Source organism: Aspergillus thermomutatus (assembly GCF_002237265.1).
Source record: "Aspergillus thermomutatus strain HMR AF 39 chromosome Unknown NODE_20, whole genome shotgun sequence".
Lineage (NCBI taxonomy): Eukaryota > Fungi > Ascomycota > Eurotiomycetes > Eurotiales > Aspergillaceae > Aspergillus > Aspergillus thermomutatus.
In genome coordinates, this window is record NW_020798068.1 from 103,297 (window position 1) to 130,283 (window position 26,987).

Below are 26,987 nucleotides of genomic sequence, written 5' to 3' on the forward strand. Positions count from 1 at the left end.
CTTAGAGGCTCAATCATCTTTAACAGTACGTACGTACTACAGATTGATCTAATTAGTAGGTACCAGTTCTCTATCCATCTAGTATACACCTGTATCTGAGCTTCATGGGGCTCCGAGCCCCTCATAGTTCGGCTCTCTGTAAGGAGTGATCAAGGATGCACATGCTGAGTTCCCACTTACCATGAGACCCCTTAAGGGTTGTCCTGACAGTTCTACCAGCATCAGCAACATCAGACCCATCACTTTGACCTCCTCGCATTTATTGAGGTCATTGACTGATCAAGTAGATGCGCAAAAGTAAGGTACTGAGAAAGGCTACCTTATCGAGAATGACTGGTACAGGTACAGGTATTGCTGGTAACTAACGGTACAATACAACCTTGACCAGTATCTTACGGCTTCTTCCCCGTGTATTGTTACATACCATAACAGACGGGACACACTGACTGCCAGAACACTCTAAACCCCATTTGGTAAGCCATCCAAAGGCTGGAGAAGACCAGCTGTTGCGTTCCTCTTTAACTCCAAAAACGCTACTTGTGCTGCTCAGCCTTCAATCCCCCTCCTCCGTCCTATTTCAGAGCGACAGGCTATGATATGAGATTGCTCTGTGATTGAGCAACCTCTCCTAGAGCTCCTCCCCCGCCCCCCTCTCCGTCATGTCAACATCCTCCCTGTCCATCGCTGTTGATCCAGTGGCTCTGGTGACAACAGAATGCATCACCGTCACCTCGTCCATGCGCAAACATGCCCGCTGGGCTCATTCGTCAGTTGCCGCCATTCTGGGTGGAAATGCTTCCTCCCGGGTCTATGATAAAGATACATCTGCCCCTCCGAGCCCTCGCAATGGCGCGGCCTCTCCCCGTCCTCGTTCGAGACTGTCTGTCATGGATGACGATCATGCTTTGGCCAATCGATGGGGCCTGAGGGGTAAGAAAGGAAAGAGCATGCAGGATAACCCTCTGATCTCTGCATTCACACGGTTACGGAGCGACCTGAAGGACTGCAAAGACATTCGGACCTTCGATACCCCGGCACTTCTGCACCCCTTCCTGCAAGTCATCCGGTCATCCTCAACCTCGGCCTCGATCACCTCCCTCGCCCTGATCGCTATCACCAAGTTCTTCGCTTATAACATCATTAACCGCGACTCCCCTAGACTCTCCATGGCCATGCAGCTCTTGTCGGCCGCCATAACCCACTGTCGTTTCGAGGCCAGCGACTCCGCTGCGGATGAGATTGTTCTGTTGAGGATCCTAAAACTGATGGAGGGAATGCTGTCCCGACCGGAGGGAGAGCTGCTCGGTGACGAAAGTGTCTGTGAAATGATGGAAACCGGTCTGAGCATGTGCTGTCAAGTGCGTCTCTCGGAAGTGCTGCGGCGTTCCGCCGAAATGGCCATGGTCAATATGTGCCAAGTGATCTTTTCGCGGTTGTCACAGCTGGACGTTACGGAGTCGGTCGATTCGGGCTCTTTGGCAACAACCGGGAACAGTGCCGAACAGACGGGCCTCAAGATGGATCCCTCTGTCGATGGGGACACCGTAACCTCCCAACATCCTTCCGCCATGGGCTCCGACACCGCAGGACCGGAACGTGAGCGCACCAGCGGGGATGAACCTTCCGAACAAGTTGCTCATGGGAGTGCTGTCGCCGCTCCTCCAAACCCAGAGGACGATATCGGGGACGAGGTCGAGCCGTATTCCTTGCCTTCTATCCGGGAATTATTCCGTGTCCTTATCGATCTGCTCGATCCACATAACCGACAACATACTGATCCCATGAGGGTAATGGCATTGCGGATCATAGATGTGGCTTTGGAAGTCGCGGGCCCTTCCATTGCCAAACATCCTAGCTTGGCCGCATTGGCGAAAGACGATCTTTGCAGGCACCTGTTCCAGTTGGTTCGCTCGGAAAATTTGGCCATTCTCAGTGGGTCGCTCAGGGTTGCTGGCACTCTCCTTTTAACCTGCCGGTCCGTTCTCAAGCTGCAGCAAGAGCTGTACTTGTCCTATCTGGTTGCTTGTCTTCATCCTCGCGTAGAGATACCGAGAGAACCCGGCATCGATCCGGCCCTGTATGATGGAGTGCCGCAAGCACCTAAGCTGGTGAAACCTCCTCCTTCACAGACCAGCAGCGGCAGGTCCACGCCGGTCCCCGTCAAGGATAGACAGAAACTAGGTCTGGAAGGTGGCTCGAGAAGACCAGAGACTCGGGAAGCCATGGTGGAAAGCATCGGCGTGCTGGCACGTATCCCTAGTTTCATGGTGGAGCTTTTCGTCAACTATGATTGCGAAGTAGATCGGGCAGACCTCTGTGAGGACATGGTTGGTCTACTTTCTCGCAATGCCTTCCCCGATTCAGCGACGTGGAGCACAACCAATGTGCCCCCATTGTGTCTGGATGCACTGCTAGGGTACGTTCAATTCATCTACGATCGTCTCGAGGACGAGCCGCAATACGAGGGCTTTCCTTCCAAGGAGATGTTGAAAAGCCAACGCAAAAAGAAGAGAATCATCATACAGGGCGCCCAAAAGTTTAATGAAAATTCAAAGGCGGGCATTTCATACCTTGCAGCTCATGGTATCATTGACAACCCGGACGATCCTGCTCTGGTTGCCCGATTCCTGAAAGGAACGACTCGGATATCGAAGAAGGTCCTTGGAGAGTTCATTTCTAAGAAATCCAATGAAGCAATCCTGGACGCATTCGTCGATCTGTTTGACTTCTCCGGGAAGACTGTCGTCGACGCGCTGAGAGACCTTCTCGGTGCTTTCCGTCTTCCTGGAGAATCCGCTCTCATTGAACGGATTGTGACCACATTTTCTGATAAATTCGTCCAGAAAGCCCATCCAAAGGGCGTTGCAGACAAGGACGCACTCTTCGTTCTGACATACGGCATTATTATGCTTAACACAGATGCTTACAATCCTAATATCAAGCCCCAGAATCGCATGACTTGCACTGACTTCGCAAGGAATCTGCGTGGAGTCAATGCGGGAGAAGACTTTGCTCCCGAATTCCTTCAAGAGATATACGACTCAATCAAACAAAACGAGATCATTCTACCCGATGAGCACGAGAATAAACACGCTTTTGATTATGCATGGCGGGAGCTCCTGCTCAAATCTTCGTCTGCCGGAGAACTGGTGGTTGGGGAAACCAACATTTATGATTCGGAGATGTTTGAAGCAACTTGGAAACCAGTCGTGGCTACGCTTTCGTACGTCTTCATGTCCGCCTCGGACGATGCGGTCTACTCTCGAGTCGTGATGGGTTTCGATCAATGCGCTCAGATTGCGGCGCGGTACCGTATCACCGAGGCATTCGACCGCATCATCTTCAGTCTCGCCTCCATTAGCACTCTTGCCACCGACAAGCCGCCAAGCACTGCCCTTAACACGGAAGTTCAAGCCGGGAAGAAGACCGTGATGGTCAGCGAGCTTGCCGTCAAGTTCGGGCGAGACTTCAGAGCCCAGCTAGCCACGGTTGTTCTCTTCCGGGTTCTGGCCGGAAATGAGTCTGCTGTTCGGCAGAGCTGGAAATATGTTTTTCAAATCATCAGCAACCTCTTCGTCAACTCGCTCATTCCTTCATTTGAAAGTGATATGATAGCTGAATTCGAGATCCCTTCGATCCCACTGCAACCTCCATCACAGGTTGTGGACCGTGATGCGCGTGGTAGTGAAACAGGACTCTTGTCGGCTTTCACGTCTTACCTCTCCAGCTATGCAGCTGATGATCCCCCAGAACCATCAGATGAGGAGCTGGACAATACGCTTTGCACAGTTGACTGCGTGGCCGCATGCGCAATCAATGATGTTCTGCTCAACATCAAGTAAGTGCTTTACTCTTTTTCCATCCAGCTCATGTGTGATACCAACAATAGCATTGACATAGATCTCTTTCCCTACCATCCGTCACTCTCGTCGTGGAGACATTAATGGCTCAGCTACCTGAAGAGACTACTCCAGCGGTCATTGTTGTCAAACCTGAACGACCCATGCCTTCCCCAAGATCGCTAAATGGCAGAGCAGTTGCACAGAAATCGAACTACGATCCTAAGCTGATGTATCATTTGGAATTGGCAACGATTCTTACCCTTCGTGACCAAGAAACCATCGAGGCCCTTGGTGAACGGCTAGCCACTTTGTTACAGGCCTTTATCAGAGATGCAAAGAATCTGCACTCACTGGCGCTGTCTCGGATCGTCTCCTACCTGTTCAATTTATTGCGATTGAGCCATGTACGCATGCCCCAAACCATCCGTCTTCGACGATTTATGTCCGGTTTGACTAACATTTTCCAGGATCAATCCTTCATGCGTGTGCCTGTCATTCTCCACGGCATATCCAGCTTCGAGCAGGATATTCTAGAAAGTGTTGCTGTCCCCATAATCAAAGGTTTATCGCGGTGCATCTCAGAACCAGGTCTCTTGAGGAACGAGCTCACTGTCTCCCCCGACTTCTGGTCCATTCTGCAGAGACTACACCAACACACGGAGGCGGCGCCCTTAGTTTTCGAGCTGCTTCGCACAATCATTGATTCTGTCCCTCCCATAGTGACCGCAGATAATTATGAATCTGCTGTCGGTCTTGCGAATGATTTCATAAGCGCTGGTAGCGTGGGTTACATCGAAGAACGACAAAGGGATGCGGCCTCTCGGCGCTCTAAGGGTGTCAAGCCATCAAAGCCAAGGTTTGTTTATTTTTCCCGAATGAAATTGATGCCTCAACTAGTAGCTAAAGAAAGCTTGTAGTGAGAACGAGGTTGTTGCTCGCGGCGTCAAAGGTGTTGGTCTCATCTATCATCTGACGAATAGGGTTCCGACGCTCATTAAGCAGTCTCATCTTGAAGAGCGTGAAGGTACGTATGAAGCGTGTCTGGGCAGAGTAGAACAAGCCATTAACTTTGACAACCTCATAGCTTGGTCAGCCTACTGGTCACCCATTTTTCAGTCCCTGAGCGCACAGTGCATTAACCCTTGCCGGGATATCCGGCATCATGCGGTTTCCACTCTGCAAAGATGTCTTCTCTCTGTTGACATTGACTCGACTGATGACAAGGAATGGACCGCTATCTTTGACCAGGTCCTCTTCCCACTTATTCTCTTGTTACTGAAACCCGAGGTCTACCATTCCGATCCACTTGGTATGAGTGAGACTCGCGTTCAAGCAGCAACACTGGTTTGCAAAATCTTCCTACGCTATCTTGACCAACTTCCGAACCGGGAAGGCATGCTAGACCTCTGGCTGAAGATTCTGGATATCCTCGACCGTATGATGAACAGCGGTCAGGGAGACAGCTTGGTGCGTGGAGTTGCATTCCTTGAGCTATCGAGAAATGTATTTTCTAACTATCTTCCACAGGAGGAGGCAATTCCCGAAAGTCTCAAAAACATTCTTCTAGTCATGGCGGATGGCGGATACTTGGTACCGCCGTCCCAAGATCCTAGCAAGGAACCAATCTGGTCCGAAACCAAGAAACGTCTGGAGCGATTCCTCCCAGACTTGTTCAAGGAGATTTTCCCCGAAAACTTGAACGAAAAACCCTCTCCAGTCTCCGCGGTCTCGTCTCCTATCTCTTCTTCTCACGACGACGCCAACGCCACCGATGCAGACGTTGGAGAGTCTCAGCCAACGCCTGGTCAGTCGGAAAGTGAAGGCGGAGCGATCAGGCCTGAAACAAAGAGCGACTAACCGTGGGGTCCTCTCGTCTATCGACTCTATTCTCCTTTTACCACTTCGAGCATCTATAACGTGGGTAGCTACTTCGTTGTCCTCCTCTTGTATACATGTAAATATAATGATCGTTCGACCAACAATGACCCGGGAATGGTGGAACAGTCCCTACCTAGAATTCATCGACTTCTGGCTCCTCCCTACGAGGTCCCTCTTCGATAGACATAATCTGTGTCCTGTCTCTAAGCACAAGCACGAGGTCACTTATTGAAATACACCAACCAATGAGTCAGTCCATGTTGCAGAATCGACCCGCAAGACTTCACATCTGGATTGCAGTAGAATGACCATCTATGCACACACAAAAAAAAAGTAAAACGCCATCTCGAAGCGGTATCGCACAGCATATGAGTGGAAACAAGAACAAAGGAAACTAGTTGGTATGGCAAAGACAATGTGCGGCTCTGGTTCAGATGCCGTGTTCCACGGATATTTCAACAGAAAAGACAGAACCAACGACAGCCGGAAGTCGCGACGACGAAGAAGAAGTTACAGGGAAGATGAGCGAGTGACATTCATGTACGTATGTACGTATGCGACTTCTAGCGCAGAATGAATTCCTAAGGAGAAAAGTGCGTGCAACCTTTGCAAGATAGCGATGTCGATGTCGATGCCGGGCGGCGGGCGACAGACATGAAATAAATGTGGAAGGAGAAGAGACTATTCGGCATCCATATCATCATCAAGATCAATAGCGTCCGGATTGACGGGCGCAGAGGGCTGCGGCTGCTGCTGACCCGGTGGAGGCGGACGGTTGCCGCCCTCCGGTCCGGTGCTGGCAGCGACGAAGCCCACGGGGGCGCGAGCTTGCCGTTCCAGAGCTGCCATGGCGTCTGCGCGCTCCTTGGAGCCATCCATGTCTGCTTCCTCGTCCTCCCTTTCCTTGCCGCCTTGCTGGGCGCGTTGCTGGCTGCGGGCGATTGCTTGGGAAGCAATGAAGTTGACATCGGTGCTGTTTCAATACATATTAGCGTATTTTCAATTGCCATGAGTTCGTCAGGATCCACATACTTGTACTGCGCCTGAACACTTCTCTTGATACGAAGCATCTCCTTGAAGGTATCTTCGTTTCCGTGTTGGACCTCGAATGCCTCCCATTTCTGCCAGAAGCCGGCGTTGGTACGGGGGTCGCAGAACTGAGAAGCATGGCCGTAGATCGCACGTGCGCGATCGATTTCGCCAAGTCTCCTCTCCATCTCTGCGAACTTGAGGCACATCTCTTTGGCTTCCTGGTCTGGCAGGGCCGCAATGGCGCGTTCGTAGATAGGCCTCGTGGATGTCAAGCCAAAGTTGGAGGCAGACTTGGTGATGTAGAACTCAAACATTTCAAATCTGTCCTCGTCGGAAACTGCCCGTGTTGCACGCTCATAGATTCTCATTGCGTGTCGGGCCAAGCCGCGTTCTTCTTCAAGATTGCCGTACATCAGATACAATGGCTTCGCGAACTTCGGGGGACATCCGTCGAGAGCCTGTTCGAAGAGGTCTCTCAATCTTTCAATACCAATCTTCCGATCCACTGCCTTGGTGAGATAAAGGTTCCAGAGCTCGAAAGCGACCGGATAGCTGAAGAGATCCAGGCCTCTTTCGTAGATTTTAAAGGAATCCTCAAAGTATTTATGCTCTTCCAATAGGTTGGCATAGTTGACCACAGTCTGGGGTGTTGCGATGCGTAGTTCAAAAATCCTCTCATATACCTTCCTCGTCTCTTCCAAGGTTGCAACACTTTCGACCAGATCCACATAGAAACTCCAAAGCTTCCAACTCTTGTGAACGCGTTGCTGAGGTGAGAGATTTTCGTCGAAATAGTCCACCGTAGATTTCTTCGGCGCCTGCGTAGCTTTGGCCATGATATCAACGGCCTTATCGAAATTCTCACTTCGAAGTTCCATCTCGGCCCATTCGCACCATGTCTCTGCTAATTCGGCCACAGACTTGAAGGGAACCTTGACAGCCTTGTCAAAAATGACTCGAGCAGTGTCCAAATCTCCACCACTCTCGTAGAACTTGGCGTAGTTGACCCAGAGTTCAGAAAACTTGCCGTGAGCCTTCTTCGGGTTGATAGCAGCGATGGCGGCCGTGTAAGTGTTGACTATTTCTTCTTTGTTGTCACCCCACAGAGCTACCCTCTTCTCCCATTCAATGACATTGTTGGGATTTTGCCTTAGCAAGACATCGTTGACGAGGAACGGCCTGCGATCCATAAGTTGTTCAAATCTCAGCATTCGTAGATCAAGGTCAAAATCAGCGTCTTCGTCGAGACTTCCTTTATCAGCCCGGAGCGCCGCAGCCTCCATCAAGCTTCCAATGATCGATTCTTCGAATTCGACATAGGAGTCGAATATCAGGGTGAAGTCGCGGACGGTCATGACAGTGGTAATACCTTCTTCAAAGACATCGCGTGCTTTCTCGAAATTACCCTTCGTGATCCAATACGTCGCCAACCCAGCCCAGAGCTTCCCTCTCTGATCCGCAAACCGATCAATTCCACTCCGAAGGATGGCGTCAACGTCAATGCCGACTTGCGGACCGGTCTGGATCTGTTTTGCCTTAGAGACGAGCAGGTCTACCATCTCAGTCCATATCTGAAAGTTACTCTTTCCTTGCTTCGACTGAAATCTCGGGTTGTCAAGGATTTCCATGTAGCGCTTGACAGCTTCGGTGTATTGACCCAGTTCAACGAGCAATTCGATATATTCTTCGGCATTTTCCGGGTGTATTTGCATATAACGGGCCCATATCTTCACAGCTGTTTGTCCAGATGCTGAGCGCGCAAAGGCTTTGTATAATTTCCAGATCCGGTTGTGCTGGGTGATCGGCAGAGCTCGAAGCGCGCGGTCGAATGTCCTCCGAGTCTTTGTCACCAATGGTTGTTGTAGCAAGAAAGAGAGGTACATCTCCCAAATTTTTGGCATTTTATTCAGCAGTATGAGGGCCCGTTCGAAGAGCGCGTTCACCTTCTGATATTCGCCGCGGTATTTTGTCGCATTACGACCCCGAAGGTGGTTCATTCGAAACTCCAGATACTATGAACAGTCAGCAAAATCATTTACTGCTATCTTCCAAAAATTTATGTGAAGACAGGGAAAGAAAAAAAAAAAAATTCTGGGTTGACATACCATTTTCCAAAGTTTGTATGATCTGGGAAGCTGCTTACAGGCACGCTCCATAACCTAAAATAGTCTATTAGCATGTAATCGCAAAGTAGATGGGGGAGAAATCCTACAAAGGCCTGCTCGTAGAGGGTCCCATTCTGCTGTTTATACTCAATGTAGGCAAGCCATGGTTTGATGCTGCCAGGAGCCCGAAGAAGATCCTGTTCATAGACAGTATCCTGATCGGCCTATGAGCAAGTACTGTGTCAGCCTCCGCGAGTGCAATGCTCAATTCATGCTTGTCACTCACAATCAGGTAAAGATCTGGCCCTGAGGCAGACGTTCGGTCCATCTGTGCGTGTTGCCGGTGAGATCTCGGGGGCAGGAGTGTCCCTGGCATTTCGCCACTCATTCGAGCGGGACCAGCTCACACGGTCAACACAGGGTCAGAAAAAGGGAGAGTCGCATGAACGGGAGAGCTTTTTGTGGTCCTCGTCGCGTTGACCAGCAAACGATCAAGCGCCGCAGAAGGTGAAGTTGGACGGGAGCACGTGATCTTCTGTCATGCCGCAGCCAGGCGGGCACGGGTGGCCCAAGCTTCTGCCTCTATCGCGCAGCGTATCATCGTGCCAATCAGAGGCTCAACAGCAATTGCGCTCTGCTATTCCGTGGCAGTTACGTCGAGTTGATCATTATTTCCATCTAAGCATTTCCCAGTCATGTCGGGTGCAGTGGTATGTGTCTTCTCTTTGCTTGATCCGCTTTACGATTTCGCTGATTGAGATGGGTGTCCTTATCAGGGCCGCGAGCCAGTCTTCCCGACCCGCCAGTCGCTGGGGTTGATGAAGGGTAAGCTGAAGGGTGCGGAGACAGGTCACAGCTTATTGAAACGAAAGAGTGAAGCCCTCACGAAGTATGTTTGCTATTCTTGTCTTGAAATGTACCTCCTTGCTGATGCATCCGTCCAACTGTAGGCGTTTCCGGGGTAAGACAGCTTCCCCGACAAGATAGCGCACGGCGCCGCAATTTCTCAAAGCTGATGCTGTATACTAGAGATTACCCGACGCATCGATGAAGCGAAACAGAAGATGGGACGGGTTATGCAAATCGCTGCATTCTCCCTTGCCGAAGTGAGCTACGCTGTTGGTGGGGATATCGGCTACCAAGTTCAAGAATCAGCCAAGCAAGCTCGGTTCCGAGTACGGGCTAAACAAGAGAATGTCTCCGGTGTCTTCCTACCGCAATTTGAGAGCTACACAGAGGAAGGGATCAATGACTTTGGTTTGACTGGTCTCGGAAAGGGTGGTCAACAGGTCCAGCGGTGTCGGGAGACATATGCTCGAGCAGTAGAGACATTAGTGGAACTTGCGAGTCTACAGGTACTGGATTTTTACATGTGCTGGAGCTCATCCGTCTCTAACATGCGGTATTTAGACTGCGTTCGTGATCTTAGACGAGGTGATCAAAGTTGTCAATCGGCGAGGTGAGTCCAGTCCGCTTCCACCCATGGTGGAACTGAAACGCTGACCAAGGCCATAGTGAATGCGATGTACGCTTTGCACCTTAACATAGACCAGAATCTACAGACTAACCTTCTTAATCAGTGAGCATGTCATCATTCCTCGAACGGAGAACACTATAAAATGTGGGTAGCCCCTACAAGCTCTTTCTCTCTTCGATATCTGACCAGGCCCTAGATATCAACTCGGAACTCGATGAATTGGACAGAGAGGAGTTCTACAGATTGAAGAAGGTTTCGAACAAGAAACAACGGGATAGCGCCGCCGCCGATGCCGAGATTTTAGCTGCTAGAGAAAGAGAGGCTGCGGACAAGCAGGTCGCTGAAGTCGAACCAGCGCCTGAAGCCCCAGATGTTCTGGGGGAGAAAGAAGACGCCGATGTCATTTTCTAGAGTGTCTGCGTTGTTTCTTTGAGCAGTGTATATTCCTTCAAGCATGTTTTGTTCGTCGCTTTACATTCAGTTTTCATCTATCTCATATTATGAGGGTACCCTTCAGACACAGGATGCCAGAGCGAAAGACCCCTCTGCGGATGAATACACATCATTTTCTCCATGATCAAGACCAAAATACTACATATAGAAATGAAAACAACCTTCCTAACGCCAGAACAAGTTGAACCCGATGCCCAAGGCCGCTCGAAAATGAGTAGTTCACTGTCTTTGGTAGGTGACGCGGATAGGCTTGCCATTGTCCCCCATAGGCATGTTCGAGGTAGCCTCCTTCGCACTGATAGCACCCGACTCGTTCTCGTACTCGACGAAGGCGATTCCTTTTCGGCCAGGAACCAATCTGACTTCCTGGAATCCTTCGAATCGACCAAATATAGCGGTAAGGCTCTCCTGGTCGGCGGTATCGGGCAAGTCCCGCAGGAAAAGGATCTTGTTGGGAGGAAGGTACTCGTCGGGAATGACTGCTGCTGCCGCACCGCTGGTCGGTTTGAGGCCCGCGCCCTTGACCATCTTGGCTGGACGCGCTGTGTCGGCAGGACCGGGGGGACGCTTGAGCTTCTTCTGAGCTTCCAGGGCTTCGTGGGCTTGTTTGCGCTCTACCAGGAACAAACGCAGTTAGCGAAGGACACGCCCCGATACAAAAAGAGATAGGAAAATCTTGAAAGCGAAAAGGGAAGGACAGAGAGAACGCACCCTTCTCTGCTAACCGCCTCCGCTTATGGACCTCAAGCTCTTCTGTCCCGCCCTCTTGCAGAACGGTTGCATCGCTCTTCGTCTTCGCATAGTCGAGCACCATCGGCTTGTCGAAGAGTTCAAACCCGTTGATCTCGTCGATTGCGCGGGTCGCGGATTCGACGTTGTCAAAGACAATGAACGCCTGGCCTTTGGCCTTCAGGTTGGTCTTCGCAACGATCTCCAGGATATTGCCATACTCGGAGAAGATCTCTTCCAAGGCCACTTTGAGCTGGTCGATCTTGATGCGTTCCTCTAGATTACGGACCTGTTTTTGTCAGGGATGTTAGATACGCTGTTCGCTCGTTATAACATGAGGACGAGGGGACACACATAGACACTGCGGAGGTGTAGCTCAGGTTAGCACAATGTAGCTTTCAAAGATGGGATAAGTCAGAGCGGTAATGGGCACTCACGTAGGATTAGGGGGAACAGAGGGAGTAGATGCCGGTAATGCGGCCATTGTTGCGACCACTGAGCCCTTGTCGCGAGCTTGGATGTTTCAAACTGCTGACTTCCTGTATCGACTTTCGGAACTTCATTTAATCTGGAGACAGCCTACTCATTGTCTAAAGTATTGGTTCATGAGGGTTATTCTTGCAGTTCACGGTATACAACAGCATCATTGGTCTAGTGGTAGAATTCGTCGTTGCCATCGACGAGGCCCGTGTTCGATTCACGGATGATGCAAAGATCTTCTTTTTTTTTTTTTCTACTTGGTTTACTTTCCGCTCGTTTTTAGCCGTCAAGGACTCTCGCTATGTTTCTTTCATTAATTCGCTCTCAGGGTAACTATCATCATTTGAAGGTATATCTACAGCTCCGTCAGATTATTTACAGTTCTAACATCGCCCGTAAATTCTCCACTTGACTCCTGAGTTGCTTCGGGGGTTTGGTCCAATCCTCGTCTTTCACAAGGTCGGCCCCTGTCTCCATGAATAGGTAGTCCGCTACGCTTGAACGGATCTATAGTCGGTCAGTATAGACGCCTGTGTCAAGAAGAGTTACGCTACATACCCTAGGAAACGGATGCAGGAGCATTCCAACCATCTTCTTCAGGACGTCTGCCCTTAGATGTTCCAACCGACACAGAGCCGCGTAGACTTTGATTGCAGCCTCGAGCCTTGCCATATTCGTGGACTTAAAGTGTGCCTTTTGCACAAGCACGAAGAGCTTTCGGAAACTACTTCAAAGTCAGCTGGTTTCATCCATACTCTTCCTGCCAATTGCGCACCTTGATTCAGACTTTTCATAGACTGGGGAGACATAACCATCCACGAGAAAGGCTGCAAATTCCATTGTTGGTATGGCGTAGCGGTCGTCGTGCAGATTATCGCTCAATATGACTCCAAGGTCCTTCAAAATGGCACTCGCTTCGATCTGCTGCTCCGTTTCACTGTAGCTGCTGAGGCTCTGCACAAGTGCTAGGCGAGTAGAACGGATGAGCCCTTCAGCACCCGCAACAGCAGATGTCGCCAATCCCTGAAGTAACGGTAAGCGTAGCCAATCGATCGCTTGCAACCGAAGTAACTGAAAGAAGTATTCGGTCGAAGACACATGGCTGAAATGGTCATATTTTCTGCCTCAGTCAGCATAAGTACTGCCGATTCAATCATCCTTATTCTCTCACTTCTGTAACGGTGGAAAGTCTTCGGCTGACGCCCAGAATTCCTGAAGACAAATCCAAGCTTGTAGACGGACTTTGTCCAACTTTTCTGCAGCAAGTCGACAAAGACAGCCTACTATATTCTGAGCATAGATAGAGCGGGATTCAGGACGAGATTGATGTCGAAGGAGAATCTTTGCAGCTTGAATTGCCTCCAGTCTCAGCAAGGACCCAACATCGCCTCGCCTGTCGGTTGTGTAGTCATTCAGAAATCTAATGATATGGCTCGCAATATCCTCCGTGATGGCTGCCTTGCGGTCAGCAGATTGTTTCATTTGATATATGTTTAAACTCACCGATATACGGTAAAACTCCTGTAGTCAAGCTTTTGACCGCTACTACCCTCTTTTCGATCAACTCCTCCTTATCAGCACATCGAAGCAATGTCTCAACCACAGCCTGTCTCAAACTATTGACGGGTTCAAGTTGCCTGAATACCGCCCCTAGAACCGAGATCTGTCCTCTGCCCGTTGGCAGCTTCCAGGTAGCACGAATATGCGCGAACCAATCTTGGATTGTTTCTTCCTGTTTAGATAATGATAGAAGAGGGAAGAACTCGGATACAGCTTCAGATGATGCTTCTATAGCAACATCTTCACTCCGAGATATACATAGCAAGAGGGTCTCATGTGCTCTGTCCAGCGAACCAGATGATGGCCGAGAACAAGTAGGCTCATTTCCTTGGGTAACTGATTGGGAAAGCGAACGTATCAAGCGCGATGAGGCTTCAGCTGTCAATTCCGGTCGAGAGATCTGGAGTGTTAGGTCCTCCTTGATTGGGCCGACTGGTGAGCTAAAAATGTCCCAGAGCTCGGTAACTTGGTGGGCAACAAGTTTGGCTTCAGATTGTTCCTTGCTGTCCCTCGCTGTGGCATTGTGCGCATTGAAGGCATCTACTGTGGTAGAAATAGACAGCAGACAGCCATGTCTCGCCTCGACGTCACCGCGAGGAAGACTCGACAGCTTATGCCGTAATCGGTGAAGCACTATGCTAATCGTCTTGTACGATTCGTGGATACTGAGATCTCCGATTGCTTTCGCGGCCTGTCTTCTAGACTCAGCATCAGGAGATCCCAGTCCTCGCCAGCCCAACAAAGATTCCACAAGTGGACTCCAGTAATGGTGACTTAGTACAGCGGTGGCTTTCGCAACGTCAATCATCGCTCGTGATCGTCTCGCGACTGCGTGATAATCCACCACCTGGACTAATGAAATCCCCTCGGCGATGGTGTTGGGATGGCGGCCAATCAGCTCCTGCAGAGCAGCAGACGCGCCTCTTCGAATATTCCCTGAAGGATCCATACAAGCGGCACATACTAATTCTGTTGCCAGCATCTGCAAGATGCTCTTTTCATCCTGACCCGATGGAGTGCTTATCGTTTGCGTTTTCAAGGTCAACAGTTCCTGGGTTGTGTATTTGCGAGAGATTGCCCATATTCCGAAACACGAAGCATCTCGAACGCCGGTGCCTACGGAGCTCCCTGTAGACGATCGTTGTTCGAAATCGAGACCAGAGATTAGCGGCTGCAGTACATGTGGGAGTTGATGGGTTGGAGGCGCGCGTCGAAAGAGTAAATGCCCCAGTGTGAGTATCAGGCCTTGCCACCTTTGCGCATCTACCGCATTCAAGTTTCGCTTAAGAAGATGCAACCCGATCTTTCGCGCTTCGAACGGTGTGACAATTGTGCCATCCGGCTTCTCGTGAAGTATGTTCTCTTCTAGGGAGCCAGTGACAGCCTCGATGACTTCAGACGCCATGTCCGGGTTCAACTTCAGAGTAATGATACTGAGTGCTTTGCTTGCAGCAAAGCGGACAGGTGTATCCTTGTCGGCGAGAGACACCAAAAAGTGATCGATCGAATCTTCCAGTATCGAAGAAACTTTGTCATCTGAAATTGGACTTTCTGGTCTTTCGCTAAGTGACAGTGCCATGACTGTCACAGTTCGGAGAATCTTAATGATAATCTTTCGAGCAAGAGCAGACGAACTGATGATCTCAGATACACCCGTTCGCTCCTGTGCAATATGCAGGGTGCGTTCAAAGATGGGAACGATCAAGGGTGCAAACTCATCCACCCGGCCCGAAGCGCCCAATCGTGCCAGGAAAGATAAAACGCCGATACATGTGTAGACAGAAGGAAGCTCTTCCCTTTTTCCAGGGTTCAAGACAGCAAACGCCCATTCTGTAAGATTAGTCAGGAGCCCAAGGGCTTGCATATCCCGCCGCAAAATAAGCCGCGCAAGCAGCAGAGTGGCAGCCTCCCGTTCTTTACCAGGGACATTGACATATTTCAGCGTCACCGAAAGTAAAGACTTTGTTACCATTGGCGCATGCGCCGGTAATGGCTTGATTTGACCCAGATTGTCGAACGGAACCGGGATATCATCCGAGGACAAGGACGAAAGGTCAAAGGGGGCGAGCAATAAATGCGAAAGCCAGATCAACATCACGTAGCGCTCCTCCCAAACTAATTGTCGCGGATTTTCCCCATAAGCCTCGTCCGCAGCGAGTGCATCCCACTCGATGAACGCCCGCAACATTGGATCAAGGTACTTGGGCTCATTGTTTAAAAACCGACTGATGACTTTGACCCCGCGGACCTTGCAAAAGGTGTAGAGAAGCCGACAGATGGCCCTTGGCAAGGGATACAGTACCTGCTGCTCAGCCTTGGAAGCTCTAGAGCCATATTGGTCGCGATGCTTGACCAGGTAAGCGAGGAAAGCATCCACCAGAGGAGGCAGAAGCGCCTGCAGATGCGGGTCTAGCAGCTGCGGCCATTCTTGGAAAGGCTCAAGCTGTAGAGTAACACTGTGAACAAGTCATATCAACTGTATTTAGAGTATGAATGCTCTTACAAGGCTTATAAGTCTCTCTGCTTTGGCCGCCCGTGTCCATCTTCGTGGGACTGGAATACTCTGTCCGTCCTCATTCCGCGTTTTCCAGAGCAGAGATGGCAGCTTGGCGGAGAATTCCTTGACCAAGTCACCGGAAGCTCTCTGTAACTTGATCTCCTTATCGTCACTTTCATCCATGAGGGAACTTTGCACCTTTAGTGGATTTGTGCCTTTGCGACTCTGTCAATCAACAAACAGCGGGGAGACATTGGTCAGTGTCACGTGATATATACTTCGCTTGGTAATTGGGTATCGATAGGAAGATCATGATCCCAATGGAGAAGAAAATATTGCAGAGCAATTCCGGTTCGAGTGAGAATCTCTGGAAATTTGTAAGTTCGAGCACTGTTACGGGGTAATCGATTGCTACTGGCGTATGGCTGGATCGAGTTACATGTATCTCGCCCTCTCCCTCCGAGGATAAAAGCAAATCACTGAGTTCGAGAAATATTGACCAGAGAAAGGAACTATCAGAAAAGAATCGAGATTTGACTGATTGATGTAATGGTACGTCCTAAAACATAATTGCTCAAAGATCCTGGTCCATCACCACATGTCCATCTGCATTGAATCTGCACAATCCTGCCAAATTATGCTCGGCAAGCTCCATCATGGTGTTGCGGATATGCATGACAGATATTGCCACTGCAAGCGAGTTCCACACATCTTGACCCTGCTCACTGAGGTCGAATTGGCAAATGAAGTTGCTGTCTGCAGTTCCCCGTTGACCCTTTGCGACGGAAGGGTCGGTGTTCAGGGTTAAGATGGCAACCACTGGGCCGCTGATAACAAAACCTGTAAGAAGAGGGGGGCTATTCGGTGCTTTTGAGCCACTAGCACTCTTCCTCTTAGCTCTAGTTGCAGGTGTCACAGGCTCTTTATTTGCGGATGTAAGGCCATAGACACTTCGAAATCGGTCTGCCAGCTTCTGTAAACGGCGGTTCACCTTCACCACAGCCTTGACGGTACTTTCTTCTCCCTTCCTGGCGTATATTGTATGCACGGGTATTGCCTCTGAACTGACATGTAAACCTGCATCATACACAGCCCAGCGAATGTACTTGTCAATTGCTCGTTTGATTCTGAGTTCAGGTCGACGACGCAGCAGACTGCAGTCTCTCACATGGCCGCCGAGAGAGAATAGAACGGAAAGCGACCTGATTGCTGCAACATGTTCAGCGGGCTATCAAGGGCAAATTGCATGGCTGAGCTCGAACTTACCGTAGAACTCCGAGCCTCTGATCGTATTGATCAACGGCGCCCGTTTCTCACCAGAAACAGCGAACAGGGGATTCGGGAGTGTGGAGAAGTCGTAATGCCACTGCTTGGGAAGTAAAGGTTCGAAGCCCCTCATGGCAATTCGGGAGAATAGATCTTTCTCCACTTCGCTCCAGAGACCTTTGGGCACATTGGCGGCATTTGCCCAGCGCTTCGCTCTTTCCAGGGACAGATCTGGTACACGATTGTTTGCTTCATCTTCCTGAATCGCTGGAGTATCGCCTACTCGCGCGGCAGAGTCCGAATGCCCCACCACGGCATCACAGTTTTTGCTTCTTTTTCGTAAAGACTCTACCTGACTCTGGGTATCAGCCTTGTCATTTGTACTATGTGCCAAGCGGGCTGGATAGCTTTTTCGAGAGCGTTGATGAGCTTTGGCGAGCGCGAAGAAGGCTCGGTTTCTGTCATCCGCAATCTTGTTGAGGACCTTCATCGCTTTCAACACTAAAGGGTGGTTGGGCTGTGTTTTGGCGTTAACAACCTCCCAGGGATTTTTGATGACCGCATCTCCGCCAGAGTTATCAGGCTGAGGATCTGTGAGAGCTGGAGACAATGGGACTCTTGGAGGTAGTGTTGGTTCAGTCTTCTTCCTTTTCGCGGCTCGAGAAGGTGTGTCTTTGCTGGGAGCAGGTAGATTCCCAACTCCAATATCAGAGATCGCTTTCCTTTTCGAACTTCCTTTGTCCGTAGTCCTGCCCTTGCCGCTCTTTGATGAATCCAGAAATGTGTCATGGTCTTCGTCGTCATCTTTGTCAGGAACGAAGGCAGGGTCCAAAGTTCTTCTCTTCTTTCGCCCTGAGCCCGTTGGAAGTTGTTCATCGTCATCATCTTCACCACCGTCATCCTTGCCGGGAGTATACGTCGGGTCGAGAGCTCGTTTCCTCCGACCATCTTTGGGGATCCTCAGGGAGAATTGATCGTCCTCATCCGGGCCCTCATCATCTTGATTTGGGTCATACGAAGGGTCCAGATCGCGCCTCTTGTTCGCTCCCCCGCTAGTAGCGTCTCCGGTGCTTTTTGTATTAGAGGGACTCATCAAGTCGTCGTTATGCTTCTCTTCGTCATCGACGTATTTCGGGTTTGTAACTCGTTTCCTTCGAATTCTGAACCGCGCAGCATAATCTGACATCTTTGTGGCTTGCTTTGCTGGTTTAGTGACTGTAGCTCCAGGCGTTGTGCCCATCGTTGGTAGGGTATCCCTCATATTCGTTTTACTCCAAAGTGGAATAGACTCAGCTGCGTATTCGTAATGGCTTGTCTGCCGAGGGATCAAAGTTCTGTTCGCATCTAAATCACTGATAGTCTCAAGATTTTTGCAAGAGGATAGGAAGATTTCCGAAGAATCGGAGAGAAACAGGTCCTTGCCGGGGAAGAGTGACTCGAGGGCAAGGGTGGTGGAAACCGACGCATTATGTCCATCTTCAACTCGCCCTCGAGCAGAGGACAAGACATGAGAATTGCTACTGTCTGAAAGAACGAGTGCATTCTTCAGCACCATGGTAGGATGAAAAAAAGAATAGAAGATAATTCTATCTTTAGTGTCCCCGCGGTGTCTTTCTTTGTTTGACTCGAGAAAGTGTGTTGATGATAGACAAAGAACATCGAGGGACGACGGCGCCAAAGATTAGTCTAAGAAACAAAGAGAAAGAACCAAATCTCCGAGTCTCAAAACTCTATCAGTGATCCACTTTATAATTTGTTGTCAGTGAACGTGTTGTGTCGAGGCCATTGTCGATGTCCGCATGGAATATGGCTGTGCACACGGGGCAACACAAAGAGATTTAATGAAACGCGAAGTTCCCTACGAGATGAAACGAAGGAAACCTAAGCTGATAGTGTTATGCATACGTTTCCATGTCCCGGGTGACAAAACTGGCTGGAAGTCCTGAAGCGTTGTAACACTTAATGGACCCTCCACGAAACCCTGCTTTGTCTTGCCTCTCAAACGTCAGTACCTCTCTCAAATCAAAAGGTAGTGATGAGTGAGAATCATCGAAGGGAGAGCATTGCATAGTCACATCTCACAAATGGTAAACTAGAATTCTTGAGAATTAAAGCGATTAGCCCTAAATATCTGTAAAACGAACGAGAAAGACAGAGACCCCGGGACCAAGCCGTATATTCGATCCGCACTCATAAAGCCCGTAAAAGTGCTCACACCAGCTCTGAAAACTCTCATGGGTATGTTAAGAAAAATCTCCAATGCAAAAACAAAGTGCTCAGGGCGACCAGCGATTGGTCAAGAAGTCAAAAAGCAGAGGGTTCCAAGATCTGGTTGGACGAATGAGCAATGAAGGCAATGTCACGATAGTTCTCAATCAACACCGATTGAATTAAGCAAAGTCCGCAGTGTAAGAGAAGCCGCGGAACTCCTCCTGCATAGCTTGGGAGAGGACTAAAATGAACAGCGTTAGCCTTGAAATAGCCAATACCTATGGGTGATATCTTACCTGACTGCACGGGTGTAAGTACCGGGGTCACACTCGTGAACTCTTGATCGAAGTTGCTTGTATCAGTGGGGCTGTTGATCGTGGGCAGGAAAGGCGGAGGGACACGCTTGTGATAGATATCGTCCCAGTTAATGTTCCTGAAGAAGGCATGGGACATGACTTCTTGGGCGTCTGTGGGCCCAGATCCCAATCTCAGCTCAGGTTCACGAGTGAGCAGTTTCTGTAGAATGGAGACTGAATCCCGAGGCATGTGGATTGGATAGAGAGGCTCATCGGCAAGAATTGCATCGTAGATTTCATCTTCGTCTTCACCACGGAAAGGAGACTGCTGTAGGAGCATCTGATAAATCAGGACACCGAATGCCCACCAATCGACCGCTCGGCCATACTTCTTGTCCAGCAGAATCTGTAAAAGCGTTAATTGATGATGCAAAGACTTGAAAAGCGAAGATTCTCACCTCAGGTGCCATGAACTCGGGAGTTCCACAAAATGTGCTAGTTGTGCTTCCATACCACATATTCTCTTTGCAGAGACCGTAATCAGCAATTTTGATGTGTCCATCTAAAGTCAGGAGGATATTGTCCAATTTTAAGTCACGGTAGATAACACCATTTTCATGGAAGTACTTGAGAGCCAGCAGAACTTCGGCAGCATAAAACCTGTGAAGTGCACGTTTAGTTTTCCTGACATTTCCGATGTGCGGTTCTATGCGCTCAACTTACTGTGCTCTTTTCAGCCCAAACTGACCGCGCTGGATGTGAAGCATTAGATCACCACCGCTGATGTATTCCATCACAAAGTACACACGAGTTTCTGTCTGGAAACAGGCGTGAAGGTTAAGAAGGAATGGATGACGTTCCTTGTTGGCGATCAGGAAGACACGCTTTTCGGATTTAGTGCTCTCCACTTCATCATTCTCAATGATGAACTCCTTCTTCAGCACCTTGATGGCATAAAGCTTCTTGGTGCTCTTTGTCTCTGCTAGCATGACCTTTCCGAAGTTACCCTTACCGAGAACAGCTAGGAAGTTGAAATGATCCAATCCAATTCTGACTTTGGGTTGCTGAGGAGGAATTTCCTCCTTGACGGCAACTTGTTGTTGCATGGGTGGAACGGGTTGCTGCTGCTGTTGTTGCTGCTGTTGAGGCATGCCATAGGGTGCACCCATCTTTTGCATTGCTTGGGGAGGGACGGCTTGCTGGTAGGATGCATATGCGGCAGGGTCATAGTGGGCGTGCGACGGCGGTGGTTGCACTGGACGGTTAGGATCTAGAAGTAGGGTTAGTAAGGGCACATTCTGCGCACTGGGTGGTGCATGGTGAATTGATCGAGGGTACCTGGTGCTTGCTGGGGCGTACGCAGTCCTGTGGCTGCGGCGGCGGCTGCAGCTGCGGGGCTTTGCGAGGAAGAAGTTCGTGGAGGCAGCTGTTGACGCTGAGCCGCTGTGGGTGATTGTGGAGGAATATAAGAGTTGGTTGCGGCGCTAATGGCCTCGGCGGAGGGCTGCCTCTGAGGGGCACCGTAGGGGCCCTCGACTGGCTTTTGCGGATAGGCGAGAGCAGCATTATCTTGAGGGGCCTGGGGCGGACCACCTGGTCGAAGGGTACGTCCACTCAGACCTGAACTGACAGAGGCTGACTTGTTATGGTTCTTCGCTCGAATGAGAGTTTCCAGGATCTGGTTGGCTGCTTCCATGGACATGCCACAGAAGTCAGGGACAAGGTGGGTACATTGAGCATGGCAAGTAAGACCACATTCTTGAAGAGAATCGCAAATATATGTCAGATCCTGTATTGGATATTGCCCTAGTGTCATGAGAAAGACATACCTGAACAGCGCTTAGCGCTCTTTCGTCCGAAAGGAAGCAGGTATCCGCAGTGACAACACCAATTGGCCGAGATGTTGGAGAAACCCTCGAAGCGATGCGGAATACGGTGGTTGATCTTCTCCTCGTCGGGATCCGTTTCGTAGTTGGCCTTGCTGATACACTTGGTGACGACCTTTGGATAGCACTTTCGGTGACAGGTATATTTACAGTCGGCACACTGCATGCCGGCAGCATATTTCAAGAAATCGCCACAAAGGGCACAGCGCATGATGTTGTAGAATTGCTGGGTGACAAACTTGTGACCCTGCTTCTCGTGAACCTCCTCCTTCTTCTGTCGGACGGCACCTTGACGGTTGAGACCGATATCGAAAGGGCGACGATCCTTCAATTGCTTGGCTATAAAATTATGTCAGTGCATCGATGTAGTAGAAAATGTGGTATGCAAGTACTCACCGAAGCTCAGTGTCAGGTGGATACGACCAACCGGCTCCAACGCGAACCAAGTGTCGATCAGGACCGGTCCGTTGGAAGGACCGCCAGGAGCACCACCGGCATATCCTTGACCTGGACCGCCAGGATGACCCCCAGAGGGTGGTCGATTGGACGAGCCCGTCGCTCCGCCAGCGTCTTGCCTGCCATGTGCGCCGCCATGGTCCATCTTGTCTGCAGAGACCCAGCCCGATGCGTTAAACTCGGATTCGATCTTCTTGCGGCGCATTTCTTCGGCGATGTCAGATATGCGCACCCAGAGCATGCCAATAGGCGTGGGCCGATCTCCCGACTTGTCGTATACGGTAAGTTCAATTTCATTCGCTTTGTCAATTTCAATGTTGAACGCCTCGTCTTGCCATTTGTCGGTTCTGGTGGCTTTCGTCCTCGCTTTGATGGCATCCTCTACTTTAAGAACGACAAAAGTCTCAGGACCTCTGGAGAACCTTGAGCTGGCAGCATGATCGACATCCTTGACAGCATGAATACGCAAGGTTAATAGACCGGTCAACGGCTTGCGCATATTTGGTGCGCTCAAGCTTTCGTCTGTTCAAACCAAGTCAGTAACTGCAGATTGCGAAGACCAGGCAACAAGCAGTGGCTCGTGACATACCGTCAGGTGCTTCGGCGGATTCAATATCCACATGAAGGTCTTCATATCGTTTGAGAGCCTGCTTGAGCAGCTGAATTTTTTGATTACTCTCGATTCGCCTCCCCTCTGCGTCCTGTCGGCTTTTCCTATCGCCCTCATCTTGATATAGACGGACCATCTTCTCGATACCGGCCTTGTATTGCTTCTCAACGCTCAATTTGAATTCCAGTTGAGATAACATGAGCTGAATCTTGGGCCCAAGATAAGGAGTGTCGTACTTAATCAGATCTATACGCAAACGGTCCCAAGTCAGTAGATGATCTCACACGACCTCCGCGAAAACACCTCAAGCAAGCTACCACATCGCTCAGCGCAGCAAACAAGCAGTGAAACCTACCAAGTTTAGTATAATTCGGCCGGGCCTTGGGAACGGGGGCAAAAGGACGAGGATCCGCAAAGGGCGCCCCGGACGGCATGGACCCTGCCCCTCCCTGCGGATAAGCCCCAGAAGCATCCCCATACTCGTGCTCGTTACCAGGATAGCCCGGTGCGTAATCTTTCGGAGGAGGAGCTGGGCCCGACCCATCAGGATTTGGAGGTAGACGTTTGTCGGTGGGGGAAGCCCCTTCCTGCTTCATCTGTCGGAGCTGCAGCTCCCGCATCTTCTCTTCGAGGTAGGCGATGTTTTTCCGACCATCACGAATATTCGCATCGACTCTCTGCTGCACGAGCGGGTTATCGGTCGACTGCCGCATGTTCGACGCCGCAGTGATAAGAGCCTTCTCCCGCTCAATCTTGCGGTAGACCGAGGCAATAAGCTCGTCCCCGTCCATGGTGACAAGGCGGTCCGAAGACGAGAAAGTCGTGTTTTCTCAAGAGACTTCGAACCTAGTCGCACAATGGAGAATTAGTATGAAACTGGGGAAAGGACCGAATGGAAGAGGCGAGGATATATGGATGAGAATGGGTGGCAGGGTGATAGAACCGTCGCGGGGTTCTTGTTGACAGTTGCAAAGGAGGGGGGGCAGATCGATCGCGGACTTGACAGTAGTCAATTATAATAATCACACTCGGGAAACGTGAGACAACGCCCAGCTCGATGACGAAATCACTTCTTTCGTCTTTCCCAATCAACCTGAAGAAAGATCGGAAGATGATGAAGTTAAACAGCCTGGCTCCTGGATCGACAGCCAGGGCAAAGCAAGTTGGTGTTCTCGAGATGGTTTTTTTCTTTCCCTCTTTAGGGCGATGGACTGGGCTGTGCTTGAATCCTGGCCAGACTCGGATCCGGAGGGAAGTCTGGCTTGACCGCCCGCAGCAAAATAATAATGGGGAATAATAATCCCCAGTACGGAATATTATTATTCTATCCTGGTTGGGTAGCGAACTGTTAGGACTACCTAACTTGAGTACCTATATAAGGTGAAATAATTGGTGTTCCTCTGCTGGAATCAGGCTGGCAGCTGCGATGAGACCGGAGGGGTGATCGAAGTAGGTCTCTATTCTGACTCCGGGGGCGACAACCAGTTGGGATTGTTCTCTTGGAAGAGGCGACGGGAGGAAATGACAGGCTGGTCTGGTTGTGGCATACAAAGCGAGATTCTCAAGGGTTCTTGAGGAGATTGAATCATGGGAGGGCTGCCAGGGCACGAACAGCTTGATACAGCAGTCTCTATATGTACATACGCGAACACAAAGAGTCCGAATCCATGAACATCATATCTGGTGACTTATCGACAATCGTCAAATCTAAAATGCCTAAGAGATATTTATTTTTAAGGGATGCAATAATCTGTGCTTTGTACCATGTCCCAAAAGCACCATCCAGCCAGATATGTTGTGGTGACCTGACTTGCCCGTCGTCATCCATAGACCTTACAGCATGTCCCCAACAGTCATGTGGCTCCTCTGTGCGGCCTGTATCTTGCAGTGAAGTAAGTTGAGCCGTCTGTGCATGCTTCAAGTCACGCATGATCTCCTGTGGACTTAGTAGCTCACCCCGGGTTGGTAGCGTACGTGTTCTTGAGTAAATGCATTCCTGGGCTAAGCCAGGAGGAGCGAAAGAGAAGCGAGGAATGTCACCCAAAACAAGAGAGAAGAAGACAATTAGGCAAAGAGGAAAATCCAGTCTGCAGTGGGAAGCTGACACAAGAAGCACAGGCGACGAGAGCTCTCCTGATAGGGCCATGATTGCTTCTTGTATGTGGCCGTGGCCAGAAAGGAATACTACTCCTTCCTAGCAACGGAATGTTTCTTGGGCAACCCTGGTTCACCTTTCATTTTTGAGCTAGCCGGCAGAGAAGAAGTACTCTCAGCCTCCAAGGTGCCAATGGATAATGCTTCCGGGGATCATGCGTTCATCATATTCACTATCTTCTAGTTCCTCGTGTCGGTACAAGCTCGGATGCGCTGTTGCGAAAAGTCTCCATGCATCAATAGAGGCAGAAGTAGTGTGAAGTACCGGCCCTCAAGTAACACCAGAAACTCAGCATATCCCATGTTCTCATTGGATGGCGAAGCAATCTTATTCGGACCTCTTGGAGACCTTAGGCATTGAGGCCCAACCCACAAGCATCACACCATATAACCCAATGCAGATTGGGTGGAGAACATATGTCCCCACACTCTGCGCTAGCAAGCCTGTGAAGAAAGGCGAAACGGCACCACCACTGCTTCCCATGGCGCTGATAAAGCTCAAGCTAGAGATCTGAAGATTTCTAGGAAGCAACTTGCTGAAGACTGCTGTAGCACAAGGGTAGACTGGACCTAGCAGCAAACCCACAATAGCCACAGAAACCGCGTCCCCGATGACATTTGGAATAAGCCACGTCATAAGCTGGAAAGCAGCAGATCCCACAACAAGCAAAATAACGGCAAGCTTTTCTCCAGCCATATGCGCGGGATGCGAGAGCACAAAGCGTCCAAGGGTAATGCCCGCCCAAAATCCGGCGCTGACATAGCCGACATGGGAAGGATCTCCGTTACGATAGCTGATCAGGAACGAGACAACCCAGCCTGAGATAGAAACCTCTGCACCCTGGTATGCAAAGATGAAAAGAGCCCCGAGTAACGTCGTTTTATTTTTGACTGCTTGCTTCAATAGTTGTTTTTTGCTGGCCACATTGTGATCATGCTCCTGATGTGAAGCCGTTTGCTGAAGCGCGGTGAGAAGTTGAATTGGCAGGTCTTTCTCATACCCGCGGAATGTCCACATCGCAAACGCTAGGTTGAACACTGCCAGTGCGAGATTGATGGAGTAGTAGAAAGACCATTGAACCCCGTCGGATACCATGGCTGTCGCTATTAGCGGTCCCATGACCCCCCCAATGCCGTAGCCACCATGAAGAGCACCGAGAGCAGCCGTACTGTTCGCTAGGTTCGCACAGAAAACATTGTTCAAGGCCAAATTCAGCGCGATTCCGAATCCCAGCAGAAAGAAACTGGCCACGACGGCTGGAAATGGCGGTTTGAAGAGAATGATCACATATCCCGCGGCCAATAAACTCATTGATAAGGCGTAAGACCTTGAGCGTCCAAGCTTGGCCTCGAAAAATTGCGTGACTGGCGCAGCAAGAATGAATCCTAGCGCGTTAGTCACAAAAATCAGAGACACGACTGCGTAACCGATATTGTAGTCCTTCTCAATGTACGGAATCAGAGCACCTGGGCCGCTGTCATTGAAGCCATTGGCCATGTTCATCATAAAGGCACTCAAAAGTCGCCATCTTGTTGTCGAAGATGAGGTGGGATTTGGCAGTGGATCGATAGCGCCGTCTCCTGCAGGCGAGCCCGGAAGGCTCTCCAACTCACTGGGCGTGACGGGTGTGATACGCATATGATCTCCGGTGCTTGGCCTTGACGCATGAGACTGGCGACTTTCGCGCATATACTCTAGCTCGTATTCGGAGGGAGTGCGAGCGATACCCTGCCTATCTTTTCGCACGACGGCCGCAGGGTTAGCGATTGGTGAGGCGCTCTCAACCCGCACCATAGCCCCAAAGGCTGAGGTGGACATGACAAGAGGGTGTTATCCTAATCCAGATATAACAGTAGAGAATATCTGAATGCGGCTGGAGAAGTCGTTTCTTCCTGGTGGATGGGGGGGCAATTCTTGTGGGAAAGAGTGTTTAAGAAGATCCTGAAAAGTCCATGAGGTGCTGCATCAGCATTTATAATCAAACTTGGAAAATGAATTCCGATGACGACCAGGTGACTCAAGGTGAGATATCTTCACGATAGGTGTGCTAAGAT

The 26,987-nt window shown here is 50.1% G+C and overlaps 6 protein-coding genes across 6 annotated transcripts; 2 read left to right on the forward strand and 4 right to left on the reverse strand.

Annotated features, from left to right (window-relative positions):
* Positions 1 to 659: 659 nt before the first annotated feature.
* Positions 660 to 5,699, forward strand: CDV56_108289 (Sec7 domain-containing protein; the record flags this gene model as incomplete). The annotated part of the gene is made up of 6 exons (XM_026761908.1): positions 660 to 3,838; positions 3,901 to 4,246; positions 4,310 to 4,698; positions 4,760 to 4,866; positions 4,927 to 5,309; positions 5,370 to 5,699. 6 exons carry the CDS (start codon positions 660 to 662, stop codon positions 5,697 to 5,699), a joined length of 4,734 nt encoding a protein of 1,577 aa, XP_026617609.1.
* A 702-nt stretch (positions 5,700 to 6,401) lies between these two features.
* On the reverse strand, positions 6,402 to 9,185 carry SYF1 (mRNA splicing protein SYF1; the record flags this gene model as incomplete). The annotated part of the gene is made up of 5 exons (XM_026762057.1): positions 6,402 to 6,693; positions 6,753 to 8,764; positions 8,858 to 8,911; positions 8,965 to 9,081; positions 9,144 to 9,185. The coding sequence occupies 5 exons, from the start codon at positions 9,183 to 9,185 to the stop codon at positions 6,402 to 6,404; spliced, it is 2,517 nt and encodes an 838-aa protein (XP_026617610.1).
* A 367-nt stretch (positions 9,186 to 9,552) lies between these two features.
* On the forward strand, positions 9,553 to 10,745 carry VMA8 (H(+)-transporting V1 sector ATPase subunit D; the record flags this gene model as incomplete). The annotated part of the gene is made up of 8 exons (XM_026762134.1): positions 9,553 to 9,567; positions 9,634 to 9,746; positions 9,808 to 9,818; positions 9,887 to 10,212; positions 10,268 to 10,316; positions 10,373 to 10,382; positions 10,438 to 10,478; positions 10,531 to 10,745. 8 exons carry the CDS (start codon positions 9,553 to 9,555, stop codon positions 10,743 to 10,745), a joined length of 780 nt encoding a protein of 259 aa, XP_026617611.1.
* Positions 10,746 to 11,006: 261 nt separating this feature from the next.
* On the reverse strand, positions 11,007 to 18,874 carry CDV56_108557 (uncharacterized protein; the record flags this gene model as incomplete). Its single annotated transcript, XM_026762176.1, has 11 exons — positions 11,007 to 11,401; positions 11,499 to 11,805; positions 11,871 to 11,877; positions 12,376 to 12,503; positions 12,555 to 12,720; positions 12,772 to 13,116; positions 13,168 to 13,450; positions 13,500 to 15,999; positions 16,060 to 16,278; positions 16,649 to 17,262; positions 17,320 to 18,874. The coding sequence occupies 11 exons, from the start codon at positions 18,872 to 18,874 to the stop codon at positions 11,007 to 11,009; spliced, it is 6,519 nt and encodes a 2,172-aa protein (XP_026617612.1).
* An 835-nt stretch (positions 18,875 to 19,709) lies between these two features.
* On the reverse strand, positions 19,710 to 23,569 carry pkcA (protein kinase c; the record flags this gene model as incomplete). Its single annotated transcript, XM_026762372.1, has 9 exons — positions 19,710 to 19,771; positions 19,827 to 20,232; positions 20,285 to 20,486; positions 20,550 to 21,096; positions 21,165 to 21,584; positions 21,656 to 22,051; positions 22,109 to 22,690; positions 22,758 to 23,024; positions 23,134 to 23,569. The coding sequence occupies 9 exons, from the start codon at positions 23,567 to 23,569 to the stop codon at positions 19,710 to 19,712; spliced, it is 3,318 nt and encodes a 1,105-aa protein (XP_026617613.1).
* Positions 23,570 to 25,260: 1,691 nt separating this feature from the next.
* CDV56_108847 (putative MFS efflux transporter) lies at positions 25,261 to 26,751 on the reverse strand (the record flags this gene model as incomplete). Its single annotated transcript, XM_026762466.1, has 1 exon — positions 25,261 to 26,751. One exon carries the CDS (start codon positions 26,749 to 26,751, stop codon positions 25,261 to 25,263), a length of 1,491 nt encoding a protein of 496 aa, XP_026617614.1.
* Positions 26,752 to 26,987: the final 236 nt, after the last annotated feature.